The 18,232-nt window shown below is 43.2% G+C and overlaps 3 protein-coding genes across 7 annotated transcripts; 2 read left to right on the top strand and 1 right to left on the bottom strand.

The window, feature by feature from the left end:
• Positions 1-588: 588 nt before the first annotated feature.
• LOC113011269 (crystallin J1A-like) lies at positions 589-6,324 on the top strand. 4 transcript variants are annotated; one of them, XM_026150732.1, is made up of 10 exons: positions 589-691; positions 1,311-1,377; positions 2,067-2,243; positions 2,647-2,745; positions 2,819-2,911; positions 2,992-3,148; positions 4,888-5,003; positions 5,223-5,300; positions 5,449-5,588; positions 5,672-6,324. In XM_026150732.1, exons 2-10 carry the CDS (start codon positions 1,311-1,313, stop codon positions 5,771-5,773), a joined length of 1,029 nt encoding a protein of 342 aa, XP_026006517.1. In that variant the 5' UTR covers positions 589-691; the 3' UTR covers positions 5,774-6,324. The 4 variants fall into 4 exon arrangements, with proteins under 4 accessions (XP_026006517.1, XP_026006516.1, XP_026006518.1 ...); XM_026150731.1 differs by having other exon boundaries at positions 590-724; XM_026150733.1 differs by lacking the exon at positions 589-691 and adding an exon at positions 779-865.
• Positions 6,325-9,623: 3,299 nt separating this feature from the next.
• Positions 9,624-15,319, top strand: eif2b5 (eukaryotic translation initiation factor 2B, subunit 5 epsilon). Its single transcript, XM_026150215.1, has 16 exons — positions 9,624-9,876; positions 10,101-10,225; positions 10,309-10,494; positions 10,582-10,759; positions 10,847-10,927; positions 11,012-11,089; positions 11,181-11,493; positions 11,594-11,739; positions 12,494-12,635; positions 12,711-12,812; positions 12,901-13,002; positions 13,133-13,223; positions 13,321-13,444; positions 13,560-13,685; positions 13,813-13,923; positions 15,065-15,319. The coding sequence occupies exons 1-16, from the start codon at positions 9,718-9,720 to the stop codon at positions 15,125-15,127; spliced, it is 2,127 nt and encodes a 708-aa protein (XP_026006000.1). The 5' UTR covers positions 9,624-9,717; the 3' UTR covers positions 15,128-15,319.
• Positions 15,320-16,147: 828 nt separating this feature from the next.
• On the bottom strand, positions 16,148-17,988 carry mul3 (mitochondrial E3 ubiquitin protein ligase 3). 2 transcript variants are annotated; one of them, XM_026150217.1, is made up of 5 exons: positions 17,922-17,988; positions 17,369-17,493; positions 17,206-17,293; positions 16,998-17,118; positions 16,148-16,920 (listed from the first exon to the last, which is right to left on the bottom strand). In XM_026150217.1, the coding sequence occupies exons 2-5, from the start codon at positions 17,483-17,485 to the stop codon at positions 16,428-16,430; spliced, it is 819 nt and encodes a 272-aa protein (XP_026006002.1). In that variant the 5' UTR covers positions 17,486-17,493; positions 17,922-17,988; the 3' UTR covers positions 16,148-16,427. The 2 variants fall into 2 exon arrangements, with proteins under 2 accessions (XP_026006002.1, XP_026006001.1); XM_026150216.1 differs by having other exon boundaries at positions 17,887-17,979.
• Positions 17,989-18,232: the final 244 nt, after the last annotated feature.

Raw genomic sequence — 18,232 nt, 5'->3', positions numbered from 1 at the left:
CCAGAATTTTTCATTACACAACAGCAGGAAGCCTAATGGTAAAGAGCTGTGTTCTTCCAAGACTAATACTTGATACCTTTAAATACTGTAAATCACTTTTTGGACAGCAATCCCTTTTTGACACAACATTGGCTCTGCTAACAGTGAAAAGCACATTGAAAAACTATCATTAAATGCAAAAAGACCATTATGAATTGTCATTATGAATTTCAGTTATCCATCTTCATTTATATAAGCTGGTGAATTAATGTTTTTTTTAAGCATTAAAACCACAAAATACACATATTCTGTCTGGTTTTTATTGACCTTCATGCTTCTTCTCATCATAGACTATCAAGACTCCTGCCAGACCAGGAATCTGTCCATCACCACTGCAAACAAGAAGGGGCTCAGGGCACCTTATGTAATGACACATCATGCCTAAACCTTCTACCAGTAGCTGCTACCACAGACCTCACTACTGTCTTGCTGTCATCATTCATGTCTTTCATCACCCTCACACTCTTCTCTTTTACTTCTGACTTCCTCATGCAGGACCACAGTTCCTCTCCTCGCCGGAGGAGGGCCCGGGTAATTGAGACATTTCATTGTGGGCGGTGCCGAAGCTTTCGTAACAAGTTTCAGAATCAAAGTGTGTTGTTGTGGTGCTGGTGCTCGTACTGCTGGTGTAAAAGGTTTTAAACGAATTACGGTACGCTGTGGGCTACATATAACGCAGGCTAAGGTCAGACTTTTCTTTATGAACTTTATTTATGCCTCAGCAACTCGCTAGTTTATGCTAGCTAAGAGTATGTTAGCTAGCACTCTGCTGTCGTGGTTGCTAGCTGTAGCTTGAACGAGTACAAACAGCAAGTGCTATATTTCTGTGAGTAGCTACCAAGCTTCTAATCATTTAGCTGGCTACAAGTTGGTGAAAGCTCCGCCAAGCTGTGCTCGATTTGTCAGGTGATTAGGAAAGGTAGTCGAGCGCAGATGAAATCGATATGACCGCTTATCAGCTGGAGAGTTTTGTTACAGTAGAAAACCGACTGCTGGGAAATATAATAAGAGAAATGCCCTGTCACTGTCACTAACTCTCTTATGTTTGCTCAAAGCTTAAGCTTTTGAATACCGGATTAATGGTTTGTCATTATAAAATAGTGAGCAATAGAAAATAATTTTTAGCCACATTACTAAAGCGGGAAACAGAAAATGTTAATTTTAAGAAAATTTAAACAGTCCACTCTGCCAAAATAATGAAATTAACTGTTCATTTCATTTAAAATTTCTTTTTTTTTTAAATGTATTTAATTCTTTGTACATTTTTGCAGATGGCTTCAGCTCTGGCAAACAGGGCAATAGGAGCCATCATGGGATCAGCAGTGGCAGATGCTGCAGGTATTAATAGTGTCACACTTATTTTACATTGATGATCTATGAAAGTAATCATGCTTGTGTTTAATAACTGGAAAGACAGTTTTTATAGGGGACTAAAATGCTGTTCTGTGAAACACTCAATATCACCATACTACTTCCATGGCAGGGTTAGTTTAGTGGTGCACCTGATTAATTGATCATCACAAGTGTGAGCACCTCAGGCACCTCAAAATTGGATCATGCAACAAGACAATGATCCAAGGACAGCAGCAAATCTCTTTAAAAAAAAAAAAAAAATCGCTGGAAAAATAAAAGAATCCACGTGTTGCGATGGGCCTGTCAAAGTCCAGACCTCACCCTGATTGCAATTCGATTATGGGACCTTAAGAGAACTGTGCATAAATGAAAACAGACATCAATGAACTAAATCAATTTTGTAAAGAAGAGTGGGCCAGATTTCTTCCACAACAATGTGAGAGACTGATAAACTCTGTCGCCTGTCAAATCTGTCAAGACTATAACTTTTGAGCTGCCATAAGGTTAGCAGGTATCTTTCAGCTGAGCTGAGAGCTTCCTGGTTTGAGTTGAGTACTCAGATCTTCAGGTTGTACGAGTAGAAGTGGATTTTCAGTCCGTCCTTATTTTTAACACATCTCCTTAGGTTTTGAGTAATGTCAAGGTTCAGAGTGTAATTATCTTGTCTCTTGCAGCACAGCCTCTCCACTGGGTGTACGACCTCCAGAAGTTAAAGGGGATCCTGGCTCTGAATCCAAACCCAGAATTCCACCCTGAGTCCGCTAACCCTTTTTACAGGAGGGAGACTGGCAAGCAGAGTTGCTATGGAGACCAGGCATATGTCCTGCTGGAGTCCCTGTCTGAATGTGGAGGTAGTGCTGCTGACTTTATCCCTAAAATTAAACTAAACTTACATTTCTATAGGTCATAGTAGGTTTCAGATTACTACTATCTACAGCAAGCGAAGTTATGCAGTTGATTCAGTTTGTTTTTTCTGTTTGTCAGTAGAATTATTGATAAATTCATGGATGGATTTGCTTTAAATTCTACCAGAAGTAGCACTTGGTCCAACATAAAGGGATTAACTAGAACTGGACACATGAAATTGCCTCATATCTGTACAAGTGATATAAGGAAAATAGAAGAAAGTGGGCTGTCCTCAAAGAAATATTACGCATTACTCTAGAGCCACATAGTCTACATGCAGGGACTCGGTTCGTGCAGTGTGTAGGGAATTTTCACACACTGTCTAAGATGCCTGATCTCTCTGACCAGGTCTAAACATTGATGACCTGAAGCAGCGCACACTGAAAGTTTTTGGGCCAGGATCAGAGTATGACACGCCCGTCAATGATCCTTACAGAGAGAGGGGAGGTAAGAGAAATCTTGGAGATATCCCTGAGGTCCGTTACCTTTTTGACAAAATATGCAATTTGGACTTCTGCAGGGCCAAGACCTCAGCTGCCTATCGATGGGCCGTGGAGACATGCAAGTTTAAAGAGCTTCCTGAAGAATGTGGATGCAGGCAAAGAGGAGACGGGTAAAGCTTCTGAAATTATTCACAGTTTGATGTTATGAAGACAAACATCTCTAACCTAAATATGTCCTGGTTTCCTTCAGGTTGTGAGAACGACTGTCAGATTGATGGAATAGCCAAACTGGCTCCTATAGTGGCTTTTTATGCAGGACAGCCCGATATGCTGGAGAAGGTGGAACAGGCCATCCGTGTCACCCAGAACAATGATGAATGTGTGGCAGAGACTCTAGCAGCAGCGAGGTCAGGACATCTTCCAGCACACCAGTTTCACTTATTTACACATGTTGGATTAGAATTGGCTATTTAAGGGTTAATAATAAAACTTAGTTTTTAACCTGGAAACCACAATAGACTATTAGATCTGGTAATTAAAATTGGGCATAATAAGAAGTATTTGGAGCAGAGAGTATAAAAATAGGGAAGAGAACACATTTCACATTTTAATAAACTGATCAGCCACATGAAAGCTGAGTGTCTCTAAAGATCATTCCAGTTTGGCTGCATGGTTGATTACACCTTTCTCTGTAGTGAGGCAAAATCAGAACACATACACTCAACAAAAATATAAACGCAACACCTTTGTTACTGCTCCCATTCCCCATGGGATGGACGTAGAGACCTAAAATTCATTCCAGATACACAATATAACCATCCCTCCCAAACAGTGGTCACAAATCAGTCCAAATGTGTGGTAGTGGGCACATCTGCTATATTGAGATAATCCATCCCACCTCACAGGTGTCCCACATCAGGATGCTGATCTGACATCATGAGTAGTGCACAGGTGTACCTCAGACTGCCCACAACAAAAGGCCACCCTGGAATGTGCAGTTTTGTCTCACAGCAAAATGCCACAGATGCCACAAGCAATGAGGGAGCGTGCAATTGGCATGCTGACAGCAGGAATGTCAACCAGATCTGTCGCCCGTGCATTGAATGTTCATTTCTCAACCATAAGCCGTCTCCACAGGCGTTTCAGAGAATATGGCAGCACATCCAACCGGCCTCACAACCGCAGACCTCGTGTAACCACACCAGCCCAGGACCTCCACATCCAGCAGGTTCACCTCCAAGATCGCCTGAGACCAGCCACCCAGACAGCTGCTGGAACAATTGGTTTGCACAACCAAACAATTTCTGCACAAACTGTCAGAAACCGTCTCAGGGACGCTCAACTGCATGCCCGTCGTCCTCATCGGGGTCTTGACCTGACTCCAGCTCGTCGCCGTAACAGACTTGTGTGGGCAAATGCTCACATTCGATGGCGTCTGGCACGTTGGAGAGGTGTGCGCTTCACGGATGAATCATGGTTCACATTGTTCAGGGCAGATGGCAGCTGAGAATGTCCCAGTTCTTGCATGGCCAGCATACTCACCGGACATGTCACCCATTGAGCATGTTCGGGATGTGCTTGACCGGCGTATACGACAGCGTGTACCAGTTCCCACGAATATCCAACAACCTCGCACAGCCATTGAAGTGGAGTGGACCAACATTCCACAGGCCACAATTGACAATCTGATAGACTCCATGCGACGATGTGTTGCACTGCATGAGGCAAATGGTGGTCACACCAGATACTGACCGGTTCTGGGTCCCCAGACCCCCAATAGCGCAAAAAACTGCACATTCCAGGGTGGCCTTTTGTTGTGGGCAGTCTGAGGTACACCTGTGCACTACTCATGATGTCAGATCAGCATCCTGATGTGGCACACCTGTGAGGTGGGATGGATTATCTCAATATAGCAGATGTGCCCACTACCACACATTTGGACTGATTTGTGACCACTGTTTGGGAGGGATGGTTATATTGTGTATCTGGAATGAATTTTAGGTCTCTACGTCCATCCCATGGGGAATGGGAGCAGTAACAAAGGTGTTGCGTTTATATTTTTGTTGAGTGTATTTAATACTGTTCTACAAAGATGTATAAAGAAAAACATAAAACGGAAATGCTCCACACTGACTTCTTTTCCCAGGTTTCTGGAACATTTCATCCTGAATGGTCCAGATCCAAAAGCCTTGGACGCGGTGCTCAATCAGCTGAATGACCCAAACAGAAAGCAGCCTCAAGATTTAGACAAAGCAGTCATCGGTACGTGAGGCCAGCAGCATATTTCCTTCCCTGTGTTAAAGTCATGAGACCGACTCATGTGATCAAAGAGTTTATTTTACCTTATTCTCTGAAGGTTCAGTTCCAATGCGACATAACGATTATAGGATAAAGAGATATGCAGAGAGTTATGTTTAGTATTTTAGTTAATATCTTATCTTATGTGTGACTCACTACTGCACCCTCTCTGCCTGATTTCAGGACACATCCACCAGGTGAAGGAGAATTTATCCAAAACTCCGCAAGAGCTGATCCCCTCTGTCTTCACAAATGCATGAGGTATCTTTGATAAGCTCCTTCAACCTCTGCCATCAGTGTAGTCCTTAACAGTAACGTGGTAAAAAAGCGGTATGTGTAATTTGGATAGCTGTGAGACAAACCAGGAAAAATGCCTTCATGCCATTCACATCTGCCTCTGATGTTTCAGGTTTGCCCGGTGCGTTCCAAGCCGCGCTGCACGGAGTCCTGACAGCCACTCGCTATGAGACGGCTGTCAGAGACACCATGAGCTGCGGGGGATGCACCTGCAGCAGAGGATCCTTCATAGGAGCCTGTCTTGGGGCTCAGGTGGGGCTGTCTGCTAATCTAATATATTCACATGCACATATTTTAAGTTTGATTTATGAAATGTTCTGTTCTCATTTTTCTAGGTCGGACTTGAGGGAATCCCGGAGTCCTGGAAGTCCAAGACCCTGCAATACGACTTGGTGTTGGAGCATACCAAGAAGATAACCAAACACCTGTCGGCGTAATGCCTTTTAAGAAGGCTTAGAGAGAACGGTGTGACAAACTGTCGAGCTTTGACAGAACAGCGAATGATGGTTCCTGTTTAAATGTCTGGATGGCAGGAGCCAGATGTTTTTGTTTCTGTTAAAGTAAAACAGGTTGTTCACATGTTCTGTGAGAAGATATGGTAAAGATCATCATTATTTTAAAAATGAATTACTATTTAAATTACTATTTCTGGACTACATACGTGTCATTTAAGCATTATTCATATTGACAGTGCGATTTGTGGTCCAACACAAAATATAGGAGTTTAGAGAAAAAGAGTCCATGCACCACAGTTTTTGCAAATGATGTTTTTCCAATATCCAATACTGCATTTATGTAAAGCCACAAGTTGTATGAAGAGCCCATAAACTTCAGCAAGCACATCAGAGATGTAAAGGCCATCAATAAAAAGACAAATAATACCTTCCTTTATTTATTTTACAGTGTGCTTTTATAACTCACACATCTGTCTTTCCTTTTAGTATTGAATGAAAATTTCCTTTGAAGCTGAAATAAACTGCTGTACTTAGCCTTCCAGTGCCAGTATCATAAAATTAATAAAACATTAACAGGAGCTGATTGTATGAGTGTACTGAGATTCCATGTTCCACATGGAGGTCACATTTTTCTTTTATGTAATTTAAAAAATTTCAGCAGCTTGAGCGTGGATTTCATTTACACCAGATGAATATTTTGTAATCTCTTTTAAAATCTATAACCACACCAAATTAGTTAATAAAACAGGACGCTGTGTGAAATGTAATTAAACACAGAATGCACTGATTTGAAAACTGCATAAACCCACATTTTATTCACAGAACACAGAGAACATATGAAATGTTTAAACTGAGAGGATGTGCCATTATAAGACAAAAATAAGGTTTTAAATTTGATGACAGCAGCATGTCTCAAAAAAGGGTAGGCATGAGGACAACAAAAGACTGGAAAAGTAGGTGGCACTGAAAAGAAATGGGTAGAGGAACATTTTGGAACTAATTAAGTTAGCTGGGAACAGGTCATTAACAGGACTGGAAATAAAAAGAGCATCTTAGAGGGGCAAAGCTTCTCAAGTAAAGGTGGGCAGAGGTTCACCACTATGTAAAAAAAAAACAACTATAAATTGTGAAACAGTTTCATAATAATTTTCATCCCAATGGCTTTGAATCATCTACAACACATAATATCAAGAAACAGAGAATTGTGGGACTGCACTCTGAGCCAGTGGCACTGCATTAAAAACAGGCATGATTCTGTCATGGAAATCACTGCCATCCACAAACTCAGGTGAAAATGCGATCATCTTCTTGCGGCCACAGCTCTTTTGAAATTGAGTGAGACATAGTGAAAAAAAACAAACTGTTTTGTGGTCAGACTAATCGAGATTTCGAAGTTCTTTTTGGAAAAGAAAACATCAGTACTCAGTTCACAAACCTGATTTTCCAATCAGGTCTATGAGGGTGCATTACTGCATCTGGAACTGGTAGGCTGCACATCTGGTTCCATCAACGGAACTCTGCTACCTTAGGGCGAGAAGCGGTGAGCACCGTGGACAGGCCTGAGTGAAATCAGTATATATATAAAAAAACACCCAGCACGCCCCTGCGGGCGGTTTATCCTTCAAGCTCGGGTCCTCTACCAGAGGCCTGGGAGCTTGAGGGTCCTGCGCAGTATCTTAGCTGTTCCCAGGACTGCGCTCTTCTGGACAGAGATCTCCGATGTTATTCCCGGGATCTGCTGGAGCCACTCGCCTAGCTTGGGAGTCACCGCACCTAGTGCTCCGATTACCACGGGGACCACCGTTACCTTCACCCTCCACATCCTCTCGAGCTCTTCTCTGAGCCCTTGGTATTTCTCCAGCTTCTCGTGTTCCTTCTTCCTGATATTGCTGTCATTCGGAACCGCTACATCGATCACTACGGCCGTCTTCTTCTGTTTGTCTACCACCACTATGTCCGGTTGGTTAGCCATTTTGTCCGTCTGTATCTGGAAGTCCCACAGGATCTTAGCTCGGTCATTCTCCACCACCCTTGGGGGCATCTCCCATTTTGACCTCGGGACTTCTAGGTTATACTCGGCACAGATGTTCCTGTACACTATGCCGGCCACTTGGTTATGGCGTTCCATGTATGCCTTGCCTGCTAGCATCTTGCACCCTGCTGTTATGTGCTGGATTGTCTCTGGGGCATCTTTACACAGCCTGCACCTGGGGTCTTGCCTGGTGTGATAGACCCCAGCCTCTATGGATCTTGTACTCAGAGCTTGTTCTTGTGCTGCCATGATTAGTGCCTCTGTGCTGTCTTTCAGTCCAGCTTTGTCCAGCCACTGGTAGGATTTCTGGATATCAGCCACCTCCTCTATCTGCCGGTGGTACATACCGTGCAGGGCCCTGTCCTTCCATGATGGTTCCTCGTCTCCTCCCTCTTTCTTGGGTTTCTGCTGCCTGAGGTATTCACTGAGCACTCGGTCAGTTGGGGCCATCTTCCCAATGTATTCTTGGATGTTCCTTGTCTCATCCTGGACTGTGGTGCTGACACTCACCAGTCCCCGGCCCCCTTCCTTCCGCTTAGCGTACAGCCTCAGGGTGCTGGACTTGGGGTGAAACCCTCCATGCATGGTAAGGAGCTTTCTTGTCTTTATGTCAGTGGCTTCTATCTCCTCCTTTGGCCAGCCTATTACCCCAGCAGGGTACCTGATCACGGTATGTGTTGATGGCCCGGATCTTGTTCTTACCATTCAGCTGACTCCTCAGGACTTGCCTGACCCTCTGCAGGTACTTGGTGGTTGCAGCCTTTCTAGCGGCCTCTTCATGGTTCCCATTTGCCTGCGGGATCCCCAGGTACTTGTAACTGTCCTCTATGTCTGCAATGTTGCCTTCTGGTAGTTCAATCCCCTCAGTTCTGACTACCTTCCCTCTCTTTGTTACCATCCGACTACACTTCTCCAGTCCGAACGACATTCCAATGTCATTGCTGTATAGCCTGGTAGTGTGGATCAGTGAATCGATGTCTCGTTCACTCTTGGCATACAGCTTGATGTCATCCATGTACAGGAGGTGGCTGACAACTGCTCCGTTCCGTAGTCGGTATCCGTAGCCAGTCTTGTTAATGATCTCACTGAGGGGGTTCAGGCCTATGCAGAACAGCAGTGGGGACAGAGCATCTCCTTGGTAGATCCCGCACTTGATGGTAACTTGTGCTATGGGCTTGGAGTTGGCCTCTAGTGTTGTACGCCACATCCCCATTGAGTTCCTGATGAAGGCTCTTAGGGTCCCATTGATCTTGTACAATTCTAGGCATTCCAGTATCCAGCTGTGGGGCATTGAGTCATAGGCCTTCTTGTAATCAATCCAGGCAGTGCACAGGTTGGTCAGTCTGGTCTTGCAGTCTCGGCTGATTGTTCTGTCTACCAGTAGCTGGTGTTTTGCACCTCTGGTATTCTTGCCAATTCCTTTCTGTGTCCCGCTCATGTATTGACCCATGTGCCTGTTCATCTTAGCCGATATGATGCCTGACAGGAGCTTCCATGTAGTACTGAGGCAGGTTATTGGTCGGTAGTTGGAGGGGACCGGTCCCTTCTTGGGGTCCTTGGGGATCAGGACCGTCCGGCCTTCAGTTAGCCATTCCGGGTGTCATGTCATATATATATATATATATATATATATATATATATATATATATATATATATATATATATATATATATATGGAAGTGGTGTTGTTTCAACTTTGCTGTTTGGCACTGTTATCATACATGCGTTATTCATACATGTGCGGCCACATGTGTATGTGACCCACGAAAATTAAACTGTAATTTTCTTCACACACGCGCTCTCGCGGGGATTGTCTACCACAGAATTGTCCCGCTACAGCTGCCGTAGCTGTGTCTGACGAAAGCGTTTGGTACTTACTACCTGGGAGTCAAACATGGCTAGTAAGGGGGGGAAACAAAGTCGGTCGGCGTCTGGTCTTTCATGTAGAAAAGGTGCAGGAGACCAGGAGGAAGAGGAACAGCCGCTGCAGGCGGTTTTAGTCGCTGACAGCTTCAACCGGAGGTTTTTCCCAGTGACCAAAGACCAGCCGCGGGTAGGCAGTGAGCTAAGCTAACCAAAATGCTAATGGAGGCTAGCTTGTGTCCATGCTGTAAACAGTGACAGGGCATCACTCATACGGATGATGAAAGCATTTAATCAAACAAAATTTGAACTCGTGCTTGTTGCTGTCTGTACAGTAGTTGCTAAAATGAGAGAATCACGCGAGTCTCGGGATTGTTTAGCTCCACTTAACTGTCAGATTTTCATTGATGACAGGCGCTGCTGCCGCTGGGTAACGTTGCCATGATCGACTACACCTTGGAGTTCCTCACTTCTACTGGAGTGCAGGAAACATTTGTATTCTGCTGCTGGATGGCCAGTAAAATCAAGGCGCACTTGCAGTGAGTTTCCCTGCTACTGTGTGTGTGAGCTTTTGTTTTCTGAAGCTTATTGTATTAAAACTTATGAATATTGTGTCTGACAGGAAATCAAAGTGGTGTCGACCCAGTTCTCCAAACACAGTCCACATCATTACTTCGGACCTGTACCGCTCCCTTGGGGATGTGCTACGGGATGTTGATGCAAAGTCCCTGGTGCGCTCAGACTTTATATTGGTTTACGGAGATGTGGTATCCAATATTGATATCAGCCAGGCTCTGCAGGAGCACAGGTAAAAGTCCACCGGCCAGCCTTTTTCTACATGAGAAATGGTGTTGATCTAAGTGTTTCCACAAGGCTGTGTTTTTGTGCACTTAAGGCATCGCCGAAAGATGGACAAGAACATCTCAGTGATGACCATGATCTTTAAAGAATCGTCGCCGGGTCACAGATCTCGTTGTGAGGAAGACGACGTCATTGTGGCAGTGGACAGCAAGAGCCAGCAGATTTTACACTATCAGAAGACACAAGGGCTCAAGAAGCTACAGTTTCCAATGGTAAACAGTTGTATCTTTGGCAGTCTGTTATATCTTTGATGCATTTTGGGGTTCGATTGACTTTTTGAGTCTTTGTCGTACTTGCAGAATATTTTCCACAGTGGAAGTGAGGAATTTGAAATCAGACATGACCTCCTGGACAGCCACATCAGTATCTGCTCCCCGCAGGTTGGTTTTGGTCCACACAGGGGAAATATTTAACTGTCATTGTTGGCTGCAGTAACATTGTTGTTTTTGATGTCATTTTTTCAGGTTGCTGAGCTTTTCACTGACAATTTTGACTACCAAACTAGAGATGACTTTGTTAGAGGGCTTTTGGTCAATGAAGAGGTACTATGGAAGCATTATTATGCTGAAATTTGAATAATGCCACAAAAAATATTTAGAGCATTTCTGACCCTTGTTCATTTTCTTTGTTTAGATTCTGGGCAACCAGATCCATGTGCATGTCACACAGGACGGATATGGTGTCCGAGTGTCGAACCTTCTAATGTATGACTCAGTGTCGTCTGACCTTGTGCGGCGGTGGGTCTATCCCCTGACCCCCGAAGCCAACTTCACAGACCAGGAGGGACATAGCTGCACATACTCTCGCCACAATGTCTACAGGGCGTCTGGTGTCAGCCTGGGCCATGGCAGCCAGATGGAGGAGAACGTTCTTATCGGCTGTGATACCAGCATCGGTGCCAACTGTTACATCTCGAACAGTGTCATTGGTGACAACTGCATCATAGGTGAGCTCTCTGGCCAGCACCACTCAAACTCAGTGCTTCAATTTTTAAGTTATAGAAGTGTAGTTAACATTTTTCTTTTTTTATTGGTTCACTGCAATAGGTGACAATGTAGTCCTGGATCATGCCTACATCTGGAATCATGTTCACATTGCCAGTAATGTGGAGATCATCCAGTCTGTCATCTGCAACAAGGCTGAGGTCAAAGAGGGCGTGACTCTTAAGAAACAGTGTGTTCTAGCATATGATGTAAGCTCCACATCATCTTTTATATCCGATTGCAAAGCAAACTCTGTCTGGTGGCAAATTGATGTTGCATTTTAAAGGCGTTTAAGGATATTGCATTTTGACTGGCAAATTTTCCATTTTTCTTGACATTTCTTTGCTCCTTTTTAGAGAAAACATAAGCAGATTTCAAAAACTGTGAAAGGATCTAAAATGGCTTGTTATTGCAGAAATATAACCGCAGCAAATATCTGGTTCTTAACTGGATTTAGTGTAGTAGCTGTGACCCTCTGGAGTCTAGTAGAGATGCCACAAATCTGGGCAAAAAAGAATCTGATATATATCCACTGCAATGCCACACTATGTCAGATATTGAGCAATACTGATAGAAGGATTTTGGTTTTAGCATCTGTGCAAAGTTCAGCCAATCAGTTGGTTGCCTGTGTCCTTCATATTTAGTCTTCTGTGTTCTTTTTTTATGTCCAAAAGTAGCTTTGATTTACGCTAAAAGAGAATGATTTTACTAGTCTTAATCAAACTGGAAACAGGGTTTCAGATTTGGCTTACAGTCTGCTGGCTGTTGGTCCTTTGCACCTTCCTGCTGCAAAAGTAATTACCCACAGTAGTAGTACAAATATATAGCTATTTGTACACGCGCTTAGTTCAATGCATGAAATCAGGGACGTGCATTCAGTGATCGTCTTGTAAAACGTCATCAGATATAAAGTCAGATTTGCAGTATCTGCGTATTTGAATGTTTCTATGAACTGTTTTACAGGTGGTAATTGGACCAAACATCTCTCTACCAGAAGGCACCGTGGTGTCTATGCACCATCCAGAGGAGGAAGAGGAGGATGACGATGAATTCCTCAGTGATGATGCTGAGGTTGGCCAAAGATCGGACAAAACCAAACAGAAAGGTGTGTATTAAGTCTGTATTAGATCAGTTTATATGTTATCAAGCTGCTTGATGTGAATGTTCTCCTGTCTTGCAGTTTTCAATCCTGCAGAAGTTGGAGCAGAAGGAAAAGGCTACATCTGGAAGGCCAGCAGTCTGGATGACACAGAGGAAGAGGAGCTGTCGCAGTGTCTCTGGGGTAGAGCAGCAGTTCATCGTCATGGAACTGGCATTTCCCATGATGCTTCAGCTGAAGTCCCAGCATGCTTGTTTTTGTGTGTTCCCAGGCTTGGTGTTGAATCCAGACCCTGAGAGTGACAGTGAAGACAGCGACACTGATGACCCCGATGACCCGGTGATTCCTTCCCCTGAGATGGACGATGTCAAAGGTGAGAGGGCATGTCTCATTTAGCTAGCCTGCATGTGGAACTCTCATACTGCCCCCTCCTGGCCCGAAAATGACAACACAAACTGCAAAACGAATAATAATACTAATACATGTTTTTTTCTCTTATGTAGTCTTCCACATGGAGGTGCTCGGGACCCTGCAGAGAGGTTTGGAGGAGAACATCAGCTGTGACAACCTCGTACTTGAGATCAACTCTCTAAAGTAAGGGGGAACTGACTCACACCTGTGTTGCTCGTCTTTGCAGTAATTGTTGCTTAGTTTGACATTTCCCAATCCCCCTCCAACCTCCCTTTTCCAGGTATGCCTACAATATCAGTCTGAAAGAGGTGATGCAGATTTTAACCCGAGTGGTACTGGAGTACCCTTTCCAGCAGCAGGGCACACATCTCACCCCTTCACAATACGTTACTCTGCTTCTGCCGGTGAATAAGATACAAGTCTATTACTTTTAATATGACAAAACAGAAGCTCAGAAAAAACCCAAAAAACTTAATTATTTTCCATTTCTTTTTTTCTTTTTCTTTATGCTGCTGTCAGCTATTGAAGAAATGGGCGCCAGTGTTTAAGAATTATGTGAAGAGAGCACAGGACCATCTAGACTGCCTGTCTGCCTTTGAGGAACACTTCCTGGAGCAGGAGAGCCACTGGGCTGCTATGGTCAAGGTCAGGAGCAATGAGCACTTATACGTGCAAAACTGCATTGTTAAAATCAATGGTTTTTAATTGTTTGCTGTGTCTTTATCCAGCCTGTTAGGATGAGGATGAATATGCTGCTTTGTTTGTAACTCAGGTCCTCATGAATATGTACGAGCTGGAAATCTTGGAGGAGGAAATGATACTGCGCTGGTTCTCTCAGGGAGCCACCAGTGACAAAAGCAGACAGCTCCGCAAAAACCAAGGGGTAAGTACAGTGTGAACTACAGGAGACAGCACAGAGCAGCAACAAAGTTTAAGCTCAGTATTCACATTATGAACAGGTTTAGTGTAAATGTATGTATATGTAAAGAAAGGAATTACAGTACTGTGCAAATGTACAGTCGAGCTACCCCCCATTTTTTTTATATTTTGTTTCCAAGAGGCCCAGACATTCCTGTAATATTTTAATTCTCCAGGCTTTCTGAAACTCTTTCAGTTTTTCTTTGGACATTGGCTTCTTTTTCACTCACTTTTAGTCCAGTCCTTGTAACTGATCTTTTTCAGAGGAATTCGTTTTGTCTGTTAAGCCACTTAACACCAACCTATGACCTGTGAAGGCATCTAACTATAAACCAGTGCTGTTTACACATAGCAGACCAAAGAACCAATTTTAAATTTATATATATATCCTGCAAAGATGTGACTGAGAGAACCTTTAGTCGATCCATCTACTGTTCATGAAGCCTCATAGGAAACTGTCAGTAGGAAAGTGGCTGTCAAGAAGCCACTCTTAAGGAAGTGAAACAGGGAGACAAGTCTGAGGTTTGCCAAATTACACAAGAAGTGCTCTGAAAATTATTGGTGACAGATCTTACAGACTGATGAATGCAAATTTGAAACTTTCTGGTTCACGTTGTTGACAGTATGTATGGAGGTACAACAGTGTCTGCAGCCATCTGTATTACAGTGTGGAGGCTCATTCATGGTTTGGAGATGCATTGCTCCCAGTGGTGTTGGGGATCTTGTCAAAATACTCTCAGATTTGATTCCTAATACAGTAGCATCTGATTGGCAACAACTTCATCTTTCACCATGATAATGATCCCAAATACACGACCAAAGCAGTAAAAACACACCTGGATACAAAAACATGTAGTGAAACACTATCATTATGATGGGCTGGCCTTCCCAGAGCCCAGATCTAACATTATTGAAGCCGTGTGGGATCATCTGGATAGAAAACAGAAAAAAGGGTGCTGTACGTATGTTTGAGAAACAGCCTATAAACTGCTATATATATTCTTTCCTCATGTACTCACATTTGAGCCTGAGTATAGCTTTACATTCACGGCCTCTGCAGCAGTTTCATGGTTTCTAACAACAATTTATCTATTTATCTCAAACAGCTGCAGAAGTTCATCCAGTGGTTGGAAGAGGCTGAGGAGTCTTCGGAGGAGGATGGAGAGTAATGATGAGCAGTTTAAGTTATGACAAGGTGAACTCTTACGCTTCTGCATCTAGTTACCATCTGGACGTGCTCTGCGTAGCTGAAGGGGACATATTTTAATCACATTATGCCACGCCGTGTAAAGGCTGGTGTGAATGTCAATATCCAAATAAAGGACCTGTGGTCTGCTTGGAATAAAAGTTTTAACAGACAACTGTGTCATTTTTTTTTATTTAATGAAACTGATTGTTCACTTTAAAAACAGAACAGAAGGAAAGTATCCAAGAGGTAGGAGACTGTAGTATAATAAGATTTCAAGCCTTCCTGTCTCATCTGTCAACATTTGACGAAAATGAAACATTTCATTAATTCTCTGGGCAGATTCAGAGAACGCTTCTCTTTATGCGAACATGCTTCCTTCCATCTTGGCTGCTCTGTGCAAGGATGTAGAAGATGCATGGAAGGATACACTTCTTTACTTTTGACCATAAGCTGTATTATAGATACTTGAAGCCTCTTTATGGTGGAGGTGGAATGAGTTCATGGTCAGGAGTGGACAGAGTTTGCATAAGGAATGCACCAACAGTAAAAGTAAAGCATAAACTGCAATCATTATAAATAACAGCTTGAATGTATAGTGTGTGTGTGTTAACAACCCAAGAGTAAAATTACACTTAATTTAATCTCAATTAATTAGAAAAATACAATTTTATAACAAAAATAAAACGTCAGTTTTGATTAAGATAATGTTACATGAAACGTCACAAAAAGCAAAAAATTCACAGTAGCGCACAGGTTTCAGCCTGCCTTTAACAAACCAAACCAGTCTTTAACTCCTCTTTAAGCATGTTTACACACTTCTGAACTGAATCTTTATCTAATTAACTTAGAGAACACTTATTACAATTTTCATTTAGCAGATCTGTGAAGTATCCAGCTCAGTACGGTGGCTGGGAGGGACAAAATACTTCAAAATATAAAACCAATGCATTTTAAAATGCAGAACTAGTATGAATTTGGCTTCTTTTTGTTTTACTGATGTTACATTTACAGTTTTGTTTATGTGTATTAAGAAAAGTTTAATTCGCACCAGTGTGTCTAATTTTTCACCCCCATGGTCATGATTGGAAATCCCTAAGCTTGCCTTGGAACATGACAGGAAACGGCCCGTGAGCGTTGTAACTACTCAAAATATGCAAGAGAATTATGTCAGCACTGAGAGTTTCTTAAAGAATCTATGAAAGAACACCAAAGGCATTGAAAAGGCTGTGACACAACTTTAGCAACCAGTAAAACCTGCACCAAACCCTTCGTCTTCTGCCCTAATTTGATCGTTCGTCTCGCTTATCCATCAAGCTACGAATGACACAGGCCAGAACTACAGTTCCAGTTATCCCAGTAAAGGCAGACAGCGCCTTCCACATGGCGGCTGACGACCTGTGGCTGTCCAAAAAGCTATTGTGGTCAGTGGGCACCAGGATGTATTTGCGGCCACCCTTTGGGGCCTGTAGCCTCATCACCTGGCCTCGCTCCAGCACCACCTCGCCGAACCCCGTCATGGTGGTCTCCACGCGCAGCATTTCCTCCGTCTCCTCCTTCGACACTGGTTTCTCCCCACCCACGGTTTGCAGCAATGAGTTCACAAGGTCCTCCTCAGCATTTCTGATTTTGTAATAAACCCTTTCCAGAAAGCAGCCGGAGGCCTCTAAAGGGTTGTGCACCCTCACACTTGCATCAGAGATGTAGGCGTCTGGGCTGATCAGACTGAAGGGCACAGAGTTGTTGCTCTCTTTTTTGCACCCTATCCGGGTGTTCCTGTAAGAGAATGCATTCTCAGTAGAGCAGAAGATTAATAAAAAGACATTTGTGGTGTATTATTTAGTGGTATTCACCATTTCGCAGCAGTGGAGTCCCAGTATTTCCAATGCTCCACTGTAACAATCTTCTGAATCACACCGTAGCATCGTGGGATGAACTGGCTGGTCAGAGGCTCCCCGTCTGCCTGGACCTGACCTTAAACCAGACATGTAGGAAATCATTAGTCTTCTTAAAACTCTCTCTCCAGGACTGAGCTCATTCAGTGTGTTGACATATTTCTACCTTCAACAGCAACATACTGGAGCCGCCTGTGGGGAGTGGCATTAAGCACCCTGACCAAATCTTCATCTGGTCTGAAAACAGGGATTTCCTAAAAATGGAGAAGATTGACTTGAATGATAAAGGTCAGACTGTATTTAAGGTTTACAGCAGACATGTCACTTGCCTTTAGCGCTTTCAACTCTCTCTTCTTCTCTTTGTACAGGTGATAAAACAGGCCGGAGAAGGCAAAACTGGACCCGATACCAATCAGAACCAGAGGGTTCACGGGAAGGTCGCTCATATCTGTAGCTGTGAGGAGAAATCACACACAGCTGAGTGGAAAGGAAACAGCTTCCAGTGAACTAGTGACGAGCAGTGTCACTGTTGCACCTGGCAACCCCGACCTTAACGAAACGGGTCCAGGAAGTTATTTCGAGGTTGTAAAGTTCGTCAACACAGAAAAAATAAACAGCACTAAACAGTCAAAACCTCTGAAAATGTTCGGTGACTTTGGTTTTAAAGCCCCACTGCGAGATATCATTTTATCAGCATCTTTACTTCTACAGGATTACTCCAGTTCAGTGCTGGTTGACTGTCGTGTCTCTCTTTTATGACATCGCTGCCTTCGCAGTGTGCCTATAAACATCTTGTAATGCTGCACTGTCATTACATAAAATTGCGGAGAAGTAACACAAAGCTTACCTGTTAAAACTACCAAGTAAAAGAGTCACACTTGCCTTTTGAAGGAACAGAAAACAAAAGCTGTCAGTTACTTCGTCAACACTTCCGTTTTTACCGGGTTACGTCACGTTTAATTAACCAATAGAATGTGAGCGGATTTTTTTTGCAATCATGCCGTTTGACCGCTTCGTGGCAGCACGGCATATGTGGTTAGTTTATTAGGCTAAAAACAAAAAAAACAAAACAAAAACCTGAAATATAGAAAATCAAAGGATTGGTATGCCTGGTATAAACTTACCAATCAGGTAAATTTCATTTGACCAGATTCCATTAAATTTAACGTTTTTCAAACCTTCATGGAAAATGT

The sequence above is a fragment of the Astatotilapia calliptera genome, chromosome 18 (genome assembly GCF_900246225.1).
Source record: "Astatotilapia calliptera chromosome 18, fAstCal1.2, whole genome shotgun sequence".
Lineage (NCBI taxonomy): Eukaryota > Metazoa > Chordata > Actinopteri > Cichliformes > Cichlidae > Astatotilapia > Astatotilapia calliptera.
Note: the sequence above shows the minus strand (reverse complement) of the source record. Positions and strands in the feature narration are given on the sequence as shown.